The sequence below is a fragment of the Ahaetulla prasina genome, chromosome 2 (assembly GCF_028640845.1).
Source record: "Ahaetulla prasina isolate Xishuangbanna chromosome 2, ASM2864084v1, whole genome shotgun sequence".
Taxonomy (NCBI): Eukaryota; Metazoa; Chordata; class Lepidosauria; order Squamata; family Colubridae; genus Ahaetulla; species Ahaetulla prasina.
The window spans coordinates 260192802-260216133 of record NC_080540.1 but is presented as its reverse complement, the minus strand read 5'-3'; the positions used below and the strand labels follow the sequence as shown (position 1 = coordinate 260216133).

The following is a 23332-nucleotide window of genomic DNA, read 5'->3' as shown; positions in this document are numbered from 1 at the left end:
TGACGTTCAGCGTCTTAGCTACTGAGCCACCATGTCCCTGCTAATTTATTAACTTATTAATATGTTAACTTATTAGCATGTGATTTAATTCTGACATGGTGGTTGCCTTCAAGTATTTGAAGGACTTGTTATGTGGAAGTGAGAGCAGGCAGTTATTCAGAATTGTTCCAGAAGACAGGGTAAGAAACAATTGTTCATATTACAAAGCAATAGATTTTAGTTGGCCATCATTGAACAAGAATCAGGATGTATCATAAGTCGTAATGTCTCTTTCACTATAGGTTTCTAAACTGAAAGTTAATGGACATATGCCAGGGTTATTATAGTAACTGATTCCTGAATCGTGCAGGGGATTGGACCCAAAGATCTTAGTGTTCTTCCAACTTTCCATTCTCTATCTGGTCTCCATGTTTGAACAATTAATTTTGTTCACATTCAATCTGAATTTATAAGCTTAATGTGACCCCTCCTAATTTCATGTGGAGTTGGCCAAAAGGAGAAATGGGGTGGACTAGTGTGATTCATAGCTGCAAATTGGACATGCTTCTATTGTGGATCAGTTGACTCTTAGGTTTGGCTGCATTTCATACTTTTCTCTTGCAGTGGGAAAAACGATATTCTCCCCTTATGTTAGGTAAATACTAGGAATGTAGTTTTGATTACCCTTTGATTTTCCCTAAATTGTTTCTGAAAATAGTTTTTCCAAATTCAGTTTTGAAAAACAAAACAAAAACAAATTTGCATTATACGGATGTTTTAGTTCATTATCTTGATATCAAGTATTCAAGGAGGTTCAGGGTTCTTAGACAGCAATGTTTTTGAAGAATCTCCTTTTCTTCTTTCACTTGCCATTTGTGAATAGAATAGAATAGAATAGAATAGAATTTTTTATTGGCCAAGTGTGATTGGACACACAAGGAATTTGTCTTGGTGCATATTTTTTCAGTGTACATAAAAGAAAAGATACGTTCATCAAGGTACAACATTTACAACACAATTGATGGTCAATATATCAATATAAATCATAAGGATTGCCAGCAACAAAGTTACAGTCCTACAGTCATAAGTGGAAAGAGATTGGTGATGGGAACGATGAGAAAATTAATAGTAGTGCAGATTTAGTAAATAGTTTGACAGTGTTGAGGGAATTATTTGTTTAGCAGAGTGATGGCCTTCGGGAAAAAACTGTTCTTGTGTCTAGTTGTTCTGGTGTGCAGTGCTCTACAGCATCGTTTTGAGGGTAGGAGTTGAAACAGTTTATGTCCTGGATGTGAGGGATCTGTAAATATTTTCACGGCCCTCTTCTTGATTCGTGCAATATACAGGTCCTCAGTGGAAGGCAGGTTGGTAGCAATTATTTTTTCTGCAGTTCTAATTATCCTCTGAAGTCTGTGTCTGTCTTGTTGGGTTGCAGAACCGAACCAGACAGTTATAGAGGTGCAAATGACAGACTCAATAATTCCTCTGTAGAAGTGAATCAGCAGCTCCTTGGGCAGTTTGAGCTTACTGAGTTGGCGCAGAAAGAACATTCTTTGTTGTCCTTTTTTGATGATGTTTTTGATGTAGCTGTCCATTTTAGATCTTGCGATATGATAGAACCTAGAAATTTAAAGGTTTCTACTGTTGATACTGTGTTGTCTAGTATTATGAGAGGTGGAAGTATGGAAGGGTTTCTCCTAAAGTCTACCACCATTTCTACGGTTTTGAGCGTGTTCAGTTCCAGTTGTTTTGATTGCACCACAAGGCTAGTCGTTCGACCTCTCGTCTATATGCGGATTCGTCATTGTCTCGAATGAGACCGATCACTGTTGTGTCATCTGCGAACTTCAGTAGCTTAACAGGTGGATCGTTGGAGATGCAGTCATTGGTATACAGAGAGAAGAGAAGTGGGGAGAGCACACAGCCTTGGGGTGCCCCTGTGCTAATTGTACAGGTATTTGATGTGATCTTGCTTAGCTTCACCTGCTAATTCTCACATTCTGCTCACATTCTCACACCTGCTAAACTCATATTCAGCTGAATGTGAGTTTAATGACAAAAGGACAACACTTTAATTGTGGGGAGATGGAACTAGCATACAGGCATTCTGGTGAAAAGTTCATTGTATTATAGATCTCATCAGTGCTGATCATCCTGAAAACAAAAAGAATAAAATAATTCTAAGACAATCAATTTTTAAGACAGTCAAAACAGAAACTTTTTTCCAACTTTCTCGTTGACTGAGATTACAATTTAGGTATCCCCGAATAATTTGCACCCACCAGGCACAGTATAAAACCCCTGCCTTTTTCTAGCCAGAAAGAGAAGAAAAATCTCATTTTGAGCACTTATCTCCATCAACAGCTGCAGCCACTTAAGGGAAGCTGTGTAATTAAGAGCCCAGATCCATGTTAACTAAGTGCCTAACACTTTGCAAGCTTTCCCTTTTTTCAGAAAGAAACCTCTTTGCACCAAAGGTCCGTAGCGTATTGGACATGAGCCCAGCTATTGAGACTATGAAATGTGCAAAGGCCTGTTAGCGTTCTTCATTGAGTTGAACTTGTACTTACACAAAGAGACTGCTAGACTTTCAAAGAACTTCTCTCTTCCACTCTATTTCCTCCTATGATCTTACAGCCACACAGTTCTTGGTCAACTGAGACTAGATCAAAGAAAGGAATTGAATAATTATCTCCATCCTTTGAATTAATCTGAATCCCAGCTCCAGGTGAACCATAAAATTAGGATGCCAATAGTCATGTTGAAATGACACAGCCAAGAAGAATTGATGCCTTCCGTTATGCCCTTTTATTTATTTTGGAAATTTATATTGCCGCCTATTTGCACATGATGACTCAAGGCGGCTTACAAGAATATAAAAACTTCATATAAAAAAGCAATAAAATATAATAAATAACCCCTCCACCCTGGCAACAACACATTACACGAGCCATTTAAAGGGCTCCATCCCACTCTGCATTTCCCAGGCCTGCTGGCAGAACCAGGTCTTCAGTGCCTTCTGGTAAAGTGTTAGAGTGGGGCCATTATAATCTTTGGGGGAATGAGGTTCCAAAGAGAGGAAGCCACCATGGAGAAGGTCCTTCTTCTTGGTCCCACCAGGTGTATCTCCCTAGGGGATGGGACCTGCAACATTCCTTGCCTCGCCATTCTGGTGGGTCGGGTAGATGTGACTGGCAAGAGACGGTCCCTCAGATAACCTTTCATGAACATCTAGAGGTTCTATGTACTACCAGTTCTTGTTCTTATCCTTCCTGTCCTCCCCCCAGTCCCAATCTATATGTATGTTACAATGTAATATGAGTCTCTCTATGTATTTTTCCACTGTCTTCTGCTGAACTCCTGGCTTAAATGCTTTTTCTAATCTTTTCTCTCCTTGCCACTGTTTATCCAGATCCCTGAAAGAAAAGATTATATACTGACCTTCTTTTCCTTAAAAACGGTCGTGAATATGTTGTTCCATTTCACCCAGGGATTATTCACTGCTATTACCTTAGTAATGTTTTAAATGCTATTCCCCATTGATTATTACTTTTTCCTCATTACCATTTTCTACCAACAGTTACTTCCTCCACTGAGTGCTTTGTGGGTTTTTGTGCTTTTATTGCTATTCTCCTAAGCTATTAGGGGAATGTGTTTTAAAGGCTATTTTCTAAATTGGTTTGCAAAATAATATTTAGATTTTGAATCTTAGCTTGTGTAAAATGATGTTAATAAGTTTGTGGTAAAAGTAAGTTTCCATTGTACCAAATTGTGCCAGAACAGCTCAGTATTTTCTTTACTATGAGTAGGGAATTTTACATATGCCATGAGTACACTAAAGCTGCTAATATGATGTCTAATTCTCTCATTTCTGAAAAAGCATTTTGTGAAAGTTTTGATTGACCAAAGTGAATATTTAAAGGCCCATTTGATAATAACTGTAATGACAACAATATTGTAACTTGGAATGTTAAACGAGTACATGGAACATGAAATAATGACTTCATAAAGAACAAATATTTATGTTGTGAGTGTTTGAAATCAAGAGAAAGGGGAAGAATGCAATGGGGCTGAACAAAAGTGGTGTGATCTGTTGGAGTAGAACTGATTAATATATGAAATTTGTGAGGGTATAGATTTAATTATGTATGTAAGAGCTAAAACATTAGTACATGCATAAATAACTATATATAGTACATACATATAAAAGGAAGAAGCCCTAGAAATTAACCTTTCATTGAAGGCACCAAATAGTTTCTACAAGCTAAGTATATAAATTAAAATTTTGCTACTGCCTTTGAAAACTTGGGTGTTAGTTATTTAATAAGAATACCTCAATCTCTCCATCATGAGTATTTATCAGACTCAAGATTGGGTGTATTGGCTCTGATCAAGAGGGATAACAAGATATGTGAAACAGATTCAACCTCAGTATTCAAGCAAATACATATAGGTAGCCCTCAACTTACAACCACAACTGAGTCAGAAATTTCAGTTGTTAAGCAAGACAGTTAAGTAAATTTTGTCCCATTTCTTTCTTGCCACAATTGTTAAGGGAATCACTGCAATTGTTAAGTTAAAAACACGGGTTAAGTGAATCTGGGTTCCCCAATGACTTTGTTTGTTTGTTTGTTTGTTTATTCACGTCAGAAGCATCTCAATTAAAATAAGGCGTACTATATGACATAAAATTTGAAACACAAAATACAAGTTTAAATACATGCAAGTTAAAGAGAAACCAACAACATTACTTGTGTTCTGTTGCATGGCCATGAGGTCTTGAAATGGGCACTGATTAGTATACAAAGGACAGATATACATATGTGTTTTTGTCTGCATGTCACCACAATCGCAAAGAGGAAAAGCCACCAGATAGCCCCATTTGTTCAGAGTATCTCTAGATCTTGTAGTACCCATGCACAGTCTATGCAATGATTTCTATACTTCCCAGCTTTCACCAAACCCAACTGCCAACTCCTCCATTGGTTCTATCCAGTGTTGGTTCTTGTACCTTTCCATAGGTTCACTCTCTGCTTTTAAATTCTTTGAAGTCTTCTGTCGACCTAAGAAAGCTGTAATGAGCCTCTCTGATGAATGTGTGTAGTTAAACATTTGGGCATCCCCTGAGCAACAGCTTGTAGCTGGTTAATCCTTTCAATCCAGAAGCATCTGAAGCAAAGTGAGGTATTCACTCCCACTTGTGATCTTGTTTGTCAGAAGGTCATAAAAGGTGATCAAATGACCCCTGGACACTGCAACCATCATAAATGCATGCCAGTTGCCAAGCATCAGAATTTTGATCACATGACCATAGAATGCTGCAGTGGTTGCGAGTGTGAAAAGTGGTCATAAATAACTGTTTTCAGTGCTGTTATAACTTCACACGCTCACTAAGCAAATGGTTGTATGTCACAGACTACCTGTACTCAGTTTTCATAGAGTTGTTGCTATTTTTATTTTAATGATGCTGAAAAATCTGACAAATTTTTTTAAAGTGTTTTGGTTCAAATTCTAAAACAATGGGAAAAAAACAATTTAAAATGGCCTTTTATTCTGTGCCAACAAAATAAGTATATAGGAGTTATGAGCAATTTAAGTATGAAGGGATTATAGAACAGTTGCCTTGATCAGTATGAATCTATGAGGCCTAAGCGAAAGTTATAAATTAATTGACCATTTAAGACCTCAGCATTTTATATTGTAACTTACTAACATCATAAAGTTGCTGTAAAATAAAGATAAAGTTCATGAATCAGAACATGCATATTAAAAGAAGCTACATCAATTATTAAAAATAATATAGTAAATCCTAATGGACTGTACTAAGAATCAGGCTGTCTTAAACTAATCTAAAGGAATCTCAGATGATTTGAAAACATTTCCACAGCTTCCCAAAGAAACACATTTTGTGTGCAACTGCATAAATTACTTTATTGATGAGTAGGCAACTGCACAAATGCTTCCAAAATGTGAAGATACTTTATGAAGAAAAGGTTTATTACTAGGAGTGAAGAATTAATGTTTCACTGTCAGAGCAAAACAAAGACAGATATATGTTCTGCCAGAGGCAAAATGGAAGATTAGCTCTACGTTCTTTCTGGTGAATATATTGCCAGCTATTATGGCTCAAGTAAAAATTTTGCTAGCTATTTAATCATAGCATAATAATTTGCCAATTCTTTGTTGGATTTTTAGGCCCAATTCTAGAAGAAAAGGCAAATAGTAATAGCAAATAGACATTATTGAAATTTTTGTATAAGATGTACATGGAAGAATTCAGGTGATTGGAAATCACATTGGACTCCTGTCGGAGGCAACATTTCCATGTTGAAAGGATTAGCCAGAGACATCACTGTTGCCTGCAGACACCCATTTGTGGGCTCCTTTCATGTCCCCAGCAGGAGCTGGAGTGAAGAATGGGAGCTCACCCCACCCCATGGCAGCAGTCGGGTCTCAAACATGAGCTTGCAGCTTGTCAAGCCAGCATCCTAACCATGCGAGCCACTGTGCTCCGATGGTTGGAAAATATGTATGTCCCTTAATCTTGGAACCTGGCATCAGAATTCTGCTGAAGCTGAATAGAAAGTTATTTTCACATTTTTAATTATTACTACGAAAAGAATTTTTTATAGTTTTATGGTATATTTTAAATTCTATGACTTGGTCTTGGTCTATAAATAAAAAAATAAATAAATAGGAAAAACAACTCTTGCATTTACTTTTTAACAACATAACATCTGTCATTCTTCCAAAGTTAAATTCTTTTTTTTCCTTCTCCTCCTTTTCTAATCTAAAAGCTTTTCAGATATTGAGTCATTCATTACTCATATGCCACATGAGTTATAGGCAGAAATTGTCACCTAAAGGTACTTCATCGTTTTATCTTGTTGCTGTAGCTGGATGCAGTAATAAAGGATTTACCTTTAACTTATTTTCTACTTCTCTCGTGATTCCTTTGGACAGAACTCCAAGCCAGCCATTTCTACCGGCAATTCCTAATGTGTCTGGAATCAGAGTGAATTCACTGGAAGACCGGCTATCTAATCAGGAGCGTACCACTGCTGTGCTCTTGGATCAGGCATTTCGGATCAAGGATGGCATTGTTTCATACCTTCAGGGAAATAAGAACTTTCAGCAAGGGGAGGCAGCAGCTCACCAGCTATTGGAAAATCATATCCAGACAATCACAAGTGTTGTTAAAAGGCTGAGCCACGACATAGAGGTATCGGCAGTTACTAGCAATTATTAAATATTCAGAAGTTATGCAATGTTCAGCTTCAAAGAGGTCAAATTCATATTACATATTCCTAGAAACTTTTTTTCTTCCCAGGAAGGTAGAAACTCTTGCCTATTTTCTATCTGCAAGGTATTTAAGGATCACACCATTTAAATGGAGGAAATCTTCAAACAATGGAGGCATTTGGCATAGATGGATCTCTACCTACTTCCCTAAAATTAAAAACCACTTTGGAAATCTGGATTAAAATAGATTAACTATTTGTATAGTTTGTTCCTAAACTTTTCTATACATAGATACAGCATTTGGAAAAGTTTTGTGTTTGTCAATTTAGCTTAAAGGTGGGGGTTTTTTTAAGATAACATTTGATTCAATTTTGCTTGCCTTTCATTCATCGGAATGCAGAGACAGTTTGCAGTTGTAAACTCTTTCAAGTCTTCATTAAACCTCCGCGGCATTTTTACTGTAGCCTTCTAGCAATACTTAAGAATCCTAATTTCATGACTCATGTCAGGAATCCTGGTACAGCTGAAACAGCAATAAATGTCCTCAACCTCACAATCCCCACCCCCATTCATGTACATATAGACACTTACACATCCACTACAGTTTCAAATTTTAGAAGTCCAGAATTCTCTTACCTCATAATGTAGGATAAAATAGTTTCTAGATGACATTTTCATTGTACTGCCTAACATGTTCACTGAATATTATACTGCCTCGTATGCTGCCTAACATGCCTAATATAATGCTTAATATACTGCATAATATGTTTACTGGATATTTTAAATGCTTTCCCATCTCTTCTCCCACATTTTTTTTTTCAAATGCATCAAGACAGGACAGATGAAACTGCAGTTTTTTTTCATAGATAGTTTTAGAAGGACTATCTTCTAAAGTCAAAAAGTCAAAAGTGCTGTGCTTGTTCTTCTCTACCATCCGCCACTATTGGTATTCTACAGACAGAGTTGCCCTAAGATCCTGGTTTGCTATCTTGTCCCACTTTTTCATCTCGGGACATGGAACTAAATGAAGGGAAATTTTGCCCTACTGAAATTATTGTGTTGACATAAATGTCTTGGTTACTGTCCATAGATGAAGAGATCCCCAGACAAAACATATGTGCTAAGGCTTTTTTTTGGGGGGGAGGGGGGGAGATATATAATGAAATATTTTCAGACAGTGAAATAATTTTAATTAACTTCTCTTGCATGTCTGCCATAATAACCATGAATAATTTGGGTCCTTATAGAAGAGGTCATCAGGAAAAAGATAAGTTAACAACATCTAACAGTTTTTCTAATGGTTCCATTAATACTTCACAGCATGTTTGAAAATGCCTTAAAAGTCATAATGAATTTATCTGCTGTGAAAACAGCAAGACAAATCAATCAAAATTTCACATATAGAAATAAAAATACCATTAGTAGAACAAGCATATTTTTGTATTAGAATATTTAAGATTATGGGAGAAAATTAAAAACTTTTAAAAACAATACCTAATACTAGTAAGTTCAATTATATTCTTGAAATAATAAATAAGCACTTGAAATAAATCAGAGAAAACATGGTGATGATGTTTTCTTTCTTCGTACACTTGCATTGTGGGCAGTTTGTAGCCATTGATGTGGTCCAGGAGTGATAATGTCAATAACAGAATGTTGTCCTTGGACAAAATCAAATAGTTTCCCAAACCTGCCCATAGGCAATGACTTTTAGTGAGGTCTTGATTCCTGCATGCTTCCGCTCTATTAAATAATGGTCATTTGTGGTACTGTAGTTTAAAACTAAATCTCTGGGCGAGATTAGAATAATTATATTGTCTGAATCCCAATCATGCAATAAAATGTGTTTTACTAACACAATAGCTGGATCAGCTCATTGTACTATACTAAAACCATACAATCCAAACACTATACGAACTTATATGAACTTATCCTTAATGGGTCATTGCATATATATTGAATTCATTTTATTTGCATAAGCTATTTTTTCCATTTTTTTCCTGGCAACAGAGGTCAGATGCCTCTCTTTACTTTTAAACAAATCACAGCTCCTAACTTTGATTTCTTTCAAATTAAAGTTTTTAAAAACAAGGCAGGACTTGAGCCATGATTTTAAATTTTTAGTTGTTTGCTAATTAAAATATCTACATTTATTTCAATTCAAATACTAATGTATAGTAGTTTATTAATGTGGGAAGTACATGGGTTTTGTCCTCATGGATACAAAAAAGGAGGAAGAGTACATGAGCCATTATATGTGGCACACTGCTTTAAGCATTCATGTTTTGCTTATTTTAATATAGCATAACACTCCAGCCGGTTTGCTTTGTACTGTAGTTAAGGAACCAGGCTAAAAACCTTCATTCTGTATGGCTGGACTAGCCTGATTCTTATTTTTATTGGATGCGTTTTTAAAATTCTGTGATTTTACGGGGAAGTACGTTTTTTAATATTTTGGGCATTTAAATTAGTTTTTTAAGGGATGTTTTTAATTATTGTGTGTATGTATATTTTATCTGCCTGTTCACCGCCCTGAGTCCTTCGGGAGAAGGGCGGTATACAAATTAAAATATTATTATTATTATTATTATTATTATTATTATTATTATTATTATTATTATTATTATTATTATTATTATTATTATTATTATTATTATTATTATCATCATCATTCTAATCCCATTATGTGATTTATTAACTTATCTGTCATTTAAAAATGTTTTTGGATAATCTTTAGATATTTCCCCTTTTTTACATTCTTAACATTTTTATACTGAAAATGAATATTGAAAGCAATATATGTGCTCTGTTTATTTGATCTTAGTTTAACAAATTTCATGTGCAATGAAAAATACCCATTTGCCATTTTATGGATATCTAACATCTTGAGAGCCAGTTTGGTGTAGTGGTTAGGGTTAGATAAGAAACTAGGCAATTGTGAGTTCTAGTCCCACCAGCAATGGCAAACCACTTGAGGAGGAGGGATCCTTGCCAAGAAAACTGTAGTTTGTTCAGGCAGTCTCTGAGAATTGGATATGATTGAATGGAAAGAGGAAGAAAATCGTGTTACACAAGCAAAAAGTCCATGCATAAAAGAGTTGCATAGTTTAGAATATTTAGGCCTAAGGAATAATCCTTTCATCCTTAAAATTGAGATTTTTCTGTCTGTATATGTATGTGTGATGTATGTATGCAAATACTACTTGTGCACACTTTAAGATGTTCCAAAGGTACTATCAATCTTATTATTGTAAGACAACGGAACAAATACCAGCAATCTCTTTTGCAATGTAATTCTGAATTGCTACCAGAGCAATTTGCTAACATTGCCTTTCAGGTTCCGAAATTAAGTGCAGTAGCTGTTTTAGTATAAGTTATTTACCTTCCCAGCTGATGTTATATAACTTGCCATTTACAATGCTTATAAAATTCCAGGAGTTGGACAGACAAATAAAAGCCAGAGATGAAGTAACATCAGGAACTAATTTTGCTGTGCAAAGTCTGGACCATAAACACCTGCAGGGGGTTGGGGACCTACGTGGAAGAGTGGCCAGGTGAGTTGGGGGGAGCTACCTTCTCACAGTTTGATAAACCATGTTTTAATCTTAGTGAGCACAAGCCCATATGCTTCTCCTTCCTGCATATTACAGTTTTGAGGAGAAAATAATGTTTTCTTTAGGATTTGCTTAAATATAATATTGCACCTAAAGTTGAGACAGAGAATTCAAACCAAAATAATTTTGTCCTTAACTTTGAAGAATGTTTGTCTCTTACTTTTACCTTTGAAAGAAATTAGAAATATTGTATGGCTGCCTCTGCAGCCACTAATGTATGTGTAGTCTTCGCTTACTAGCTGCCTTGTGCAGCAACCATTTGAAGCTGCAATGATGCTAAAAAAGTGACTTTGCAACCAATTGTCACATTTATGACTACAGCATTGCAGTGTCCTGTAGTTATGTGATCACCATTCACGTGGTTTGCAAGTGGCTTTCAACAAGCAGAGTTAATACAGAAAGTGGAAGCAAAATTATAACAGAATAACAGAGTTGGAAGGGATCTTGGATTTCTTCTAGTCCAACACCCAGCTCAAGCTTACGGGACCGCCTGCTGTTACCTCATGCCTCCCATCAACCCGTACGCTCACACAGAGAGGGACTTCTCAGGGTGCTGTCTGCCAGGCAATGTCGGCTGGCGGCCCCCAGGGGAAGATCCTTCTCTGTGGGGGCTCCTACTCTTTGGAATGAACTTCCCCCTGGTTTACGCCAAATACCTGACCTTCGGACCTTTCGCCGCGAACTGAAAACATATTTGTTTGTTCGCGCAGGTCTTTCTTAAATTGTCTAGATTTCGAATTTTAAATTTTATTTAAGTCTTAAATTGGAGTTTTTAGATTTTTAACCATTTTAATTTTCAGCCACACTGTATAATAAGTTTTTTAATTTACTTTTAATTGTACATTGTTTCTTTTTTACCTTGGCTGTACACCGCCCTGAGTCCTTCGGGAGAAGGGCGGTCTATAAATCTAATAAAATAAAAATAAATAAAAAATAAGCAGAAAACCCTGTACCATTTTAGACAAATGGTTGTCCAATTTCTTCTTAAAAACTTCCAGTGTTGGAGCACCCACAACTTCTGGAGGCAAGTTGTTCCACTAATTAATTGTTCTAACTGTTAAGGAAATTTCTCCTTAGTTCTAGGTTGCTTTTCTCCTTGATTAGTTTTCCATCCATTGATTCTTGTCAGGCCTTCAGGTACTTTGGAAATAGGTTGATTTTTCACATAGTGACTGCATCACTTCGCTTAATGATTGAAGGAAATGTTTGAAGGTTATAAGGCCATCGTGGTCATGTGATTGTTTATCTCCGAGTTGCTAATGCCAAGTAAAATTACTATAGAAGCTGGCATATAAATCAAATCAGTGGACTTAGAAGCCTACGGTCAGAATTAAATATACTTAACACTGTTAGTAGTGTTTGCAGACTGTGGTTGCATAAAAAAAACTGGCAGAAGTTTGGTTGTACTGAAGTGACCACCATTTTGATTTTTTTTTTTTAACTATTCCTATGGAAAGTCTTGAGTGAAGCAGCTTGACAATGAAAATAATATAATTTTTCTATGATTGTTAAAACATCCAATGATTTATATGTTTATATATAATTTCATGGTCTGAAGTTAAGCCTATGACAATTTCTGATATTTATTAGTTTGCTTGTTTGTTTTAGAGGAACCAAGAGCTGGAACACAAATCTCTAAGATCAGCACAAACTCCTGTCATAGTAACACCAGTACTTGTATTTATACAACCTATATTTTAATGAAACTGAGTATGAATAATTACTCTTGGGCTAAGCTAGAGGACATTGAAATGATTTATACAACCATGTAAGCATTTTTTGCATATCGCTTGCTTACAGTGTTCACCTAAAGAAAGATTGAGCTGGCCTAGTTTTCAAGAATAAAAAAAAACACCAATAAAATAAGCAGATTTTTTCTTTTATTTTTTTCTACCCTTATAAAGTGAAAGGTGTCCTTGCATATGCACACACTTATGCACACATGCACACACTTGCATATGAATGCACATACAAACACATAATGTGCAGCAAGGCCATTCTAAATGAAAGAATGCCATGTTGCAAGGCACTCAGAAAAGAAGAAAATTAAAATTCTTCTATGAAATAATTTATTGAGAAAATATTCTGTGGATTTTACATAGTAGTTTATGTCGCATCAGTGAAAAGTCAGATGAATCTGAAAGAATGCTTTCAGTGTTACAAGCTTTTGCGAACTAAAACCTACTTGCCAGATGTGCGGAATGATATGTCATCTTAAATTGGCAGAATAGATGTTCCAACTTCTTTTTTAAAAATCTTGTGTGTGTGTGTGTGTGTGTGTGTGTGTGTGTGTGTGTGTAGAGCAGACATGAAGATATTCAAGCAGTATGAGCTGTCTAATACCTACAAAGATCAGAATTGTACAAACCATGGTATTCTCTGTGACACACTATGGAAGTGGAAGTTGGACTTTATAGGATAAGAAGAATACTGGTGTTTTTAGCATTGGTACTGGAGAAGACAGTATATTATGGTCAGCCAAGCAACCAAACCTATGGAACTTTGAACAAATCAACCCAGACTTCTCACTCAAGGGACAAATGACCAGGCTCAAATTATTCTACTTTGGACACCTGATTCAAAAACCAGGCTTTCTAGAAAAAGCTTTAATGCTGAAAAAGATAGAAAAGAGAAGAGGAAGACCAGCAGCATGGTGAATGGACTCAGTTATAGAGGCAATGAGTATACCGCTGGGAGACATGAAAGAATAGGACAGGGATAGGTTGACATGGAAAAAAGAGATTTATGTGGTTGCTAGGAATGGAAAACAACTTAATGTTACATAATCAATCAACCTATATATAATTTAAATTTAATGAGCCGCTGTTCATATATCCGATAAAATGAACTCTGATTCATAAAAGTTTATGCTAATAACTCCTCAACATGCTACAAGGGTTTGTTGGTTTTGCCTCAGAGATATAAAAGAATGTAGAAGAAGAAGAATGAAAAGTATAAGGACTATGAACCAGGGGTGAAATGCTCCCGGTTCGGACCTGATCGTGTGATCCGGTAGCGATTGGGGCAGGTAGTTCGGAGAACCGGTAGTAAAAATCCCTGCCCCCTCCCCCAATGCCCACACCTTGCTGTTCCTCTTCTCTGTCCCTGAAGCTCTCGGTGGTGATATAGCTGCAAACGGTCTTAAATGACTGCCGCAGCACTTCAAAGGGCTGCACTACAGCTGATCAGCGCCGTAGGCAGCTAGTAGACTAGTGCCTCTATTTTTAAAGAAGGTAGACCAGTGCCTGCCAAAAAAGGGCACTTGGTAGACGGAGCCTCTCAGTAAAAGGCACTTGGTAGACCAGGGCCTCTATTTTTAAAGAAGGTAGACTGGTGCCTCCCAAGTTTTGTATACTTTATTATTTTTATTATTTATTATTATTGACCATGCCCATTCAGTCACCTGCCCACCAAGCCACGCCCACCAATTAAGCCTCGCCCAGAACCAGTAGGGAAAATTTTTAGATTTCACCCCTGCTATAAACCATAAGAGATTTCACAGTAATACATTAACCTTTGGAGATTTTGGGGAAAAGTCCATAGAAGTGGAATAAGGGGGCAGGAATGTTATATCTTTCTTTTATGATGTTGCCAAATATCCTGGAAAATGAGGCACACATGTACTTAGCATTAGGGTAAATTAAAAAGGGAAACAACTACTGTAATGTAGTGCAACTAAGTTAAATTTTATAGCAGAGTTTAGCAGCCAGCAGAAGTGAGTAGTCAGACATCTGAAACGAAGGGTTTCAAGAATCAAAAAAGAGTGAAGGTATAAAATACATAATCCTTCCTTAGGGAAGAAAATTCTTGTTGGAGATACACTTCTGAATGATTACAGAAGAGGGAATTTATGGTAAAGAGGAAATACAGCAACTATCCTCTTCTTTGTTATCAACTTTCTAGATGCGATGCTAGCATTGCCAAACTCTCTGGAGATATCAATATCAGCAGGCATGAGATTTCAAAACTAGAGAAAGAAATTCATGCTGTTCAGTCTTCCTTGGACAATTATGTGAATAATATTGAGATGAAGGTGAGTGGCTCTGAAGTGAATCTATTCATCTGTACTGTATGTTACAAATCATTCAACTTCTCCATTTGATTTAAAATTGCTGACTCATGTTAATGGAAGAGGAAAAACAGATGGTTTTTTTTCCATACAGAAGGTGAAGGAGATACAGCAGCATTATGATGGAATAAAGATCCAGAATAATTGCAATAGCCAATTGTACAATTAACATAGTACAGTGCTGAAATATGGAGACTGAGAAATGAAGCTGCATCATCACAATACTTACCGTTTGTAACATTATTTTTGAATAATGACAGCTTATTAATACAATTGTAAAACACAAAGATACAGGATTTTTTTTGTAACACCGAAAAGGTCCTGAGATTCCCAAGCATTATTGCACTAAACATTTGTTAAAAACAGGTCATGCCAAACAAACTTGATTGTCTTCTTTGGTAGAGTGGCTAGATTAGTGGACTAAGGAAATGCTATGAATATAGTATACTTAGATATCAGCAAGGTGTTTGATAAAGTAGACCACAGCCTAGTTCTTGGTAAGACAGAAGAAGGTGGGATAGACAGTGCTACCACTAAATGGATTTCAGTTGCCTGGCCAACTGCACTCAGCATGTGTTCCTCAATGGAACTACATCTACATGGAGGGAAGTATGCAGTGGAATACTTCAAGATTCTCTTTTGGGCCCAGTGCTCTTCAGCATCTTCCATAAATGAACTAGATGAGGGGATTGAAGTGGGGCTCATTAAATTTGTGGATAACACTAAGCTGGAGGAAATTGCTAATATTTTGTAATATAGAGTCAAGGATCTTGTTAGAAGGATTTTGACAGACTTGTGCATTGGGCCCTATCCAACAAGATGCAGTTCAGTAGTGAGAAAAGTAAAGTCCTGCATTTAGGCTACACAGGTACAGGGTAGGCAGTACCTGTCTCAAACATAGTGCCTGTGAGAGGGATCTAGCTATTCAGGTGACTCACTACTTAAGTATGAGTTAGCAGCATGCTGCAGTTGCCCCCAAAAGCCATCAGAATCCTGGATTGGATCAACAGAGGGATAGCAGCAAAAATGCAGGAAGTGATAGTACTGCATTAATGAGGCCATATTTGGAATTGAGTTCTAGTCAGCACAATATAAAAAAGATGCTGAAGCCCTAAAAAGAGTGCAGAGAAGTGTAAGAAAGATGGTAAGGGATCTGGAGGCTAAATCAATGATTAAGAGAACTAGGCATTTTAGACTAATAAAGAGAAGATTTAGGGGAGACCTGATATCGGTCTTCCAATAATTGAAGGATGGTCACAGAAAGATCAATTTATTATCCATAGACCCTGAGGGCAGGACAAGAAGCAATTAGTGGAAGATCATCAGAGGGAGATCCAGCCTGAAAATAAGGATGAATTTCCTGGTAGTGAGAATTAATAGAACAGCTTGGGTTATGGGTGCTCCATTGCTGGATGTTTTCAAGAAGAGATTGGATAACCATTTGTCTAGAATGGTATAGAAAATAATTACTGACATTGAGACATATTCCCATGCTTGGTTAGCTATTCTTCCATTAATGGGATTTGACAACCTTCTCAGTAAGAAGCAGATAATATCCTTTCAGCAATTATTGCTTATAGGCCAGTTCTATACACTCTGAGGAGATATGTGGTTTAGTGAAGTATAATAGTAGTATTGTAGGTTGAAATAAGAATTTGTTTCATATTGGTTTGTCTCATATGGGTGTGAATCATTTTCCAGAATTGTTCAAGTTAGTCCACATTGCTGCCGAATATATAAAAAACATTCTGTACCATATAATGTTCAGAGTAAATTTAAAATTATTCTTCCGTTGAAATTACCAGGTTATTGATACACTTAAAATTTTTATGAGGTTATACTCTCAGACTAATCAATTATAACTGGTGCTTGCTGTTAAAATCTTGTGAAGTATATACTTCTGGCTCATCGTATTAAAACTTGTTCTTAAGTAGTTTTTCACACCTTTACCTTTTCTGTATTCCTAATTAAGGGCAAGATTATTTTTCATTTTGTTAATTTGATTCCTGGACATCTGTTAATGTCTACCACTATTCTTGAGGTGAATGGTCAACCTAGGTAGGCCAGCTATAAGCTTCAAAATTATCTGGCTTTATATGTGCATTGAGCTTTTCTTGATGAGGAACATGAAGGCTTTGAAGAAGGCTCAAAGTCTTAGGTGGGACTTTTGCAGGGGCTTCCATAACCATCCCACAGACCAAAAGTTCTCCAGCTCTCTATTAGAGTATGGGCTTTGTTCCCCTTGTAAAGAAATGCTTATCTGATGTCCTTATCACTATTATCAATATATGAATTTCCCAAATTTTGTATTTTTCCTGTATCAAAGGATCATACTTACTGACAAAAGATAAGCAGATGTGTTCTATGTAGAAAATGTAAAATGAAGCTCTTTTGAACTTGCCCATAGTTCTTAGAAACAAAGCTTCTTCTGCAACCAAGGAAAAAACAAAACAAATGCTTGCATAACCATATAACATGAGTTACTGATACAAGTAGTACTCATTTAGCAGCCACAATTGGAACTAGAAACTTGGTTGTTAAGTGAAGCAGTCATCAAGAGAAAGCAAGACTATGTTTACAATCCTACTTCAGCTTTCTTATGCTTTAAAAACCCTCTAAGGATTGGTTGCAAAATTACTTTTTCATCACTGTCATAACTGCAAATGACTGTTATCCAAAACAGTCACTATGTACAAACAAAGGTAAGCCTTTCATGCAGAAATGTGACAGAAGTAGGACAATTAAAACCTTCTCATGAAAAAGATTCATACTTGTTGACTATTCCAAATGGATTACCACATAGCAGTGGTGGGATTCAAATTTTTTTACTACCAGTTCTGTGGCCGTGGCTTGGTGGGCATGGCATAGCTTGGTGGGCATGGCTTGGTGGGTGTGGCAGGGGGAGGATACTGTAAAATCTCCATTCCCACCCCACTCCAGGAGAAGGTTACTGCAAAATCCCCATTTCCTCCCGATCAGCTCGGACTTGGGAGGCAGAGAATAGATGGGGGTGGTACCAGTCAGAGGTGGTATTTACTGGTCTCCGACTACTCAAAATTTCCACTGCCGGTTCTCCAGAACTGGTCAGAACCTGCTGAAACCCACCTCTGACACATAGCATAGCTCTTCCTGAAAATGTAGAATATTAGCTAAAAGGATCTCATCTTCACTTTCTCTCTCAACCTATGTATAATCTGATCACTTCTTTACAAAAACTCTATAAAAAAATACAACAAACACTGGACATTAATAATTATTTTGGAATAGATGGGAATTTTTTATTATGTAGCAAAATTAATTCTGAGAAAAGCTTATAAGAATTAATCTATCTGAAATTCTGACTTTTCCCTTAGTCACTGCAGTCATAATTTGTATTTAATGTAAATGCTGGGATTTTAGCTCATAATGTTTTATTGTTGTTGTTGTTCCTATTAGGTAATGCAGCTTTTAGGCAAGATAGAGACTTCAAACTCAGAGCAAACTTCAAATTTAAAGACAATACAGGGTGATCAACACCATGAATTGCAGCTCTTGGACTTCAAGTAAGGGAACAACAAAGCTTTTCAATTATGTTAATGTGCTTGGTGAGAAGTTACGGTACAATGGTATTGGCAAGAGGGAACAGCACCAAATTAATTTATTGGCCTTTAAAAATCCTGACAGGCCAACAAGAATAAATGTTTATGAAATCACATAAATCTTTTTTGCAAAGTTAATTCAGTGCTTTAACTGAAACTGCACAGTGCTTTCATTTACTTTTACTAATAGCTGTAAGAACAAAACTTTTCTTATTTAATACAAAAAAAACTATCATGAAACTAAATAAGTAGAAAGAAAACAGAAAATCAGTGTAAATTTGTTTTTGTAAACAGTCATTTTGTGAGTGAATTGGGCAGTTTCTAATTTTGCTTTATAAATACATAAAATAAATAAGAAATAAAACTGTTAAGGGTTTAGAAAAGGAAAAAGACTATAAAAATGGGTGAGGAGAGTATTTATGCTATATATAACCATATCAGATCTTTATTTTCCTAAGAAGTGTAAAATATAGCTGTGCTATGCTTCAGTTTTCTTTTTGAAGAATTGCTTTTGAACACAAGTACTTAAATGCAGCACCTATCTACGCTCATTGAAGTAACTAAGTGTGTTTCTAAGATTGATATTATTTCAGTGAAAGCCTTACTGAAAGGGCTGCTTAAACTTGAAAAGATGCAGCTGCTTTAATAAGATACAGATGCTACAACTATACTCCCTTGCATTCTGAACTGCTTTTTGTCAAATGTGAAATACTAATTCAGATGTGAGATGAAGATCTATTTATATTTAATTGTAAAATCAGTGTATTTTTTAAAAAACAGGATAAGTAGACCAAACAGAAGTGTTTGGAGAAGTGTTGTTTCTTCACTTCATTCTTGTCTTACACATATCTGTTCACCAGTTGTGGTCACATACACACACAAACACACACCATTGATGCTCATATACAACTTCTTTCCTATACTTCCAAAATATCTAGATTTGCCATTGTAAAAGCTGTGATCAGAAGCTGACTTATAATGCTTAAAAATGCAAAGCCTTTAATCACTTTCAAAATACGTTTTAAAGATCTCTCTTGTTGGGAGAATACATGTCATCAAATATCATATAAGTATTTATAGCCTTGAAACTAAAAACATACTACCAATGTTGCCACTTCAGAAAACTGTTAACTACCAAAAGTGGCAAAACTGAAGAGTATTCAGATTTCATGACATGAAATCTGAATAAGTTTATGAAAGTTGTTTGAGTGAAGCTTTTACCCACATGAGTTTGGTTGTCATAAGAAAATTAAGACTAAACTAAGAAAAAAAATTAACATAAAAAACCCATTTACTTATTATTTAAATTGCTTTTGTAGTGAGATCATGGTACAGAAGAACTGCATGTTTCATGTTTCATTTTCATGAAAATTAAAAAGAATTTCTTTTTAAATATTAGGATAAATGGTATTTTAAATGATTTTAAAGATCAAATTCAAAACCAACGAAAGTGGATGGAAAGTGAGTTGAGGAGATCTGAACAAGAGCAAGTCCACTTCACAAACCAGCTCTTTGCTACAATCAAGGAGAGATTGGCAAGTGCTTTTGTAATTCATGCAAAAAATACAAGCATAACACGCTTTCTCAAAAAGCCTCTTTTATGAAAGGAGAGCAGAAAGATTTTAAATAGATAAGTGTTTAGATCTGCTTAACATTTGCAGTAATCTTACATGAGTAATACTGGCTGAGTAATGGAAATGAGCCAGCAGGGAATTCGGGGAAAGAGGATAGTGAGATTATTATCTGATGAAGAATCTACAACAGAAGTTAGGAACACCTGAAAGGAGCATAGGAGCCAATCAGATTTTATTACCAGACTTTGAGAGCCCATTCATCTTTGCTTTTTGTGTTCAATATATTGTTAGAAAAATGTAATATACTAAAGTTACTTTGGGGACTTGAGACAGTCAGAGTTGTGTGGATTTGTGTACATTATGGATGTTGTTCTTTCAGTCACAGGCAATAAAATATGCCATCTCAAATAAGTTTCTAACAGAAGGCAGAGTGCTCTTTTTTCAATCTGAATTACAGCTTGAGTTTTTGGCCAGAGGAAGGACGTTGGGTTCATGCAAGCACTTAGGCAGAGTGTTTAGCTTCAGAAAGTAGCTGATCCAGGACCAGGACATGCTATCTAAACATAACTTTCTTCTTCTTCTTCTTCTTTTTTTTTTGCGAGGCAGGAGAGGATCAGTTGGTGTGATAATTTGGAACACTTCACTTTCATTTCAAAAGGAGACAATTTAGTTGTTTTATAAAATAATCTAAAAGACATACTGTATGATTGCTAATCCTAAATTATTGCATCATGCAGCAAGTTTTAAATGTTGTGTTTTATAGATTAAAACTATTGAAGCTTTAAGTCAATGTTTGCTAAGTGCTTTGGTTTTTGGAAACAAAATCACTATGGGCTTCTCATCAGTTAGAAATGACTCTGCCTTCCAGTTTTAAATCTTCAATTCTATCTTGAGATGTTTCTTTTCAATAACCTTTATTGTGCTTGTATCTGCTTAGTAACTAATCACTTAATGAAAAACCTAATAAGAAAATGAATAAAAATATTTGTTAAGAGGTACAGTTATATGGCAGTATATATAATTGTTTTTCTTAATGTATTAAAAACCATTTCTTTATATTTTGTACTTAACTGCCCATTTTTCTCAAAGAAGGGCTTATTCCCCACTGTTCAGTCAACAAGGTTTCCAAAGCAAATTATAAATATTGGAATTGAAAACATACCATTTGAAATAAAAAGATGGCAAGAAAAAAGCTTGGGAAACAGAAAAGCTATCTCATAGTCAAATTAAGCACTATTTTAGAAATACTATGTTATTCGTTCAAAACTTACCATGGGGAGAATTGCTAGAGAGTAGATAGCGAAAACTGGTGTTGATCCAGATAGAGCCACAAACTAAATTGCCAAAAACTGATCCACAACTCTGAACAATACAAATTGCAGAGATCAATCCATCTGAATTTAGGCTGATTGTCTAGGGTTTTTTTTTAGCTCAAAAATTAGGAAACCAATGATGTAATTTCTGCCCATATCTTTAATTATAGCTTGGATCTTAGTTAGTGTTTAACATTTTATAATGTTGGATCTAAACATGATGAAAGAGTTGCTGCTTCATGGCCAGTTGTTGATTTAATTTTATTTCCAGACTTCTACATGAGCCAGAAAATAAGAAGAATCATTTTTTCCCAAGCTCAATTGAAATCCTGGAAAAAGGCTTTTGCAGTTAATAGTACTATATACTTGTGAGATCTGTGCTTCATGCAAAGGATTTTGATACCCAACATTTCTTTGGCCCGCCCCTTTACTGTACCAATTATTATAAGCTGAAACATCTTCAGAGTTTCACAATAAAACGTATATCAAAAACTTTGGAAGCCTCTTATACCAGATTAACTTTAAATCCATCCCAATTTCTTCGCTGTTCCATAAAAAGTCAGTTACCTATTTAACTGGGAAATGAGATCTATCATTTTTATAAATGTAAATTTACAAATAAAAATAATTTAAAAAATTATAGAAATTCTACAGAAAAAATATAGCACACAAGCAGGGTTAATTTCATTCCTAATGAATAAATATAACATTTTCATTTTTCAAAATAACTCTTTCAAAAGGAAATACTGGAAAAGAAATTGGAAGATGGTTTATACTATGTCTCCAAAAGAATAGAAAACACAGAAAAAACATTGCAATTTGATGTGGAACTCAGCCAGGTGAAAAATGATCAAAATAAACTACATGCAAAGATTACCAGATTTGAAAAGCTGATGTGGAATGAACTAGAAGGAATGCAAAATGAATACAGATCAGGTGAACTTACATGCATTTGTGTGTTTGCATGTGTGCCACGCAACTTTGTCATTCTCCAGATTATCAAATCATACCATAAACAGGAAAACTGAGTGTCTCATTGCTGTGGTTCACTATATAAAAATTTCTCTTCATGAAGGACAAAAAACAGCTTTCAGCAGAAATAACTGATTATTCTGATATTTAGATAGAGAAATTGTGAGTTCTGGTCTATTGTTATTTCTAGTCTTCTCAGTTTTCATACCAGAAAATATGTATATACTTTTAATCAGTCTGATGTCAGGCCTCACATTAGTTATGCACCAAAGGAGAACTAAACTAGCTCCTCTTAAAGCTGGTCCATTCACTTAATTAATTGAAAAAAATGTTCATGAAATATTTCAAGGGCACATTAAAATGGTAGATCAAATGATGACCTTAAGCTAAGAAGCAATAGTCAAAAATTATTTTGGAATATTGTATAAACACAAAATGTGATATTAATGATAATTTTGCCAACTTTACTAAAAGATGCCTGTTATTTACCAGGATTTCAATCTATCCGTGACTCTCTTGACGCACTCAAACATATACAGACAACAAAGCTAAAACTTGAAGAAGAGAAATTCAAGCAAGATATGAAAAAGCTACGGCGAAAACTCAGTGAACTCAAAGATTAATACATTTTGTTTAGCATTTACATTTGTTCCATCAAGGGAAAATACTAAAAAGGTTTAAAAAGTTAACTTATTTCTACAATATCACACTTTTGTTCCTGTAACTCTGTAACAAAAGCACTGTTATAATTCTGAACATACATAAGTTAAAATAGAATAATATTAACCCTTCATTTATGTTTGAAAAAAATAAAATGCAAGGCTTAACAGCAATTGTCATTGCTTGGTTTATTTTGGTTTATTTTGACAAACCATTACATCAAATATGTGCAGTTATATCCTGAAGTTCTCAAATTAGGAGCATCTTTCCTGCCCCTGCAGAGAAACTTATACAACCTTATTAGCTCATTTATGTAATTTTGTTATCAGTT

The 23332-nt window shown here is 35.5% G+C and overlaps 1 protein-coding gene across 4 annotated transcripts in view; it reads left to right on the top strand.

Annotated features, from left to right (window-relative positions):
• The window catches only part of FAM81B (family with sequence similarity 81 member B), a 33697-nt gene extending 10613 nt beyond the window's left edge, over positions 1–23084 (top strand). For all 4 annotated transcript variants that reach the window (XM_058170193.1, XM_058170195.1, XM_058170196.1 and 1 more), the window contains 7 exons: positions 6943–7201; positions 10657–10775; positions 14739–14868; positions 18340–18446; positions 19882–20017; positions 22110–22305; positions 22834–23084. In XM_058170193.1, coding sequence (XP_058026176.1) covers positions 6943–7201; positions 10657–10775; positions 14739–14868; positions 18340–18446; positions 19882–20017; positions 22110–22305; positions 22834–22964 — 1078 coding nt within the window. In that variant the 3' untranslated portion in view covers positions 22965–23084. The remainder of the gene's footprint in view (positions 1–6942; positions 7202–10656; positions 10776–14738; positions 14869–18339; positions 18447–19881; positions 20018–22109; positions 22306–22833) is intronic.
• Positions 23085–23332: the final 248 nt, after the last annotated feature.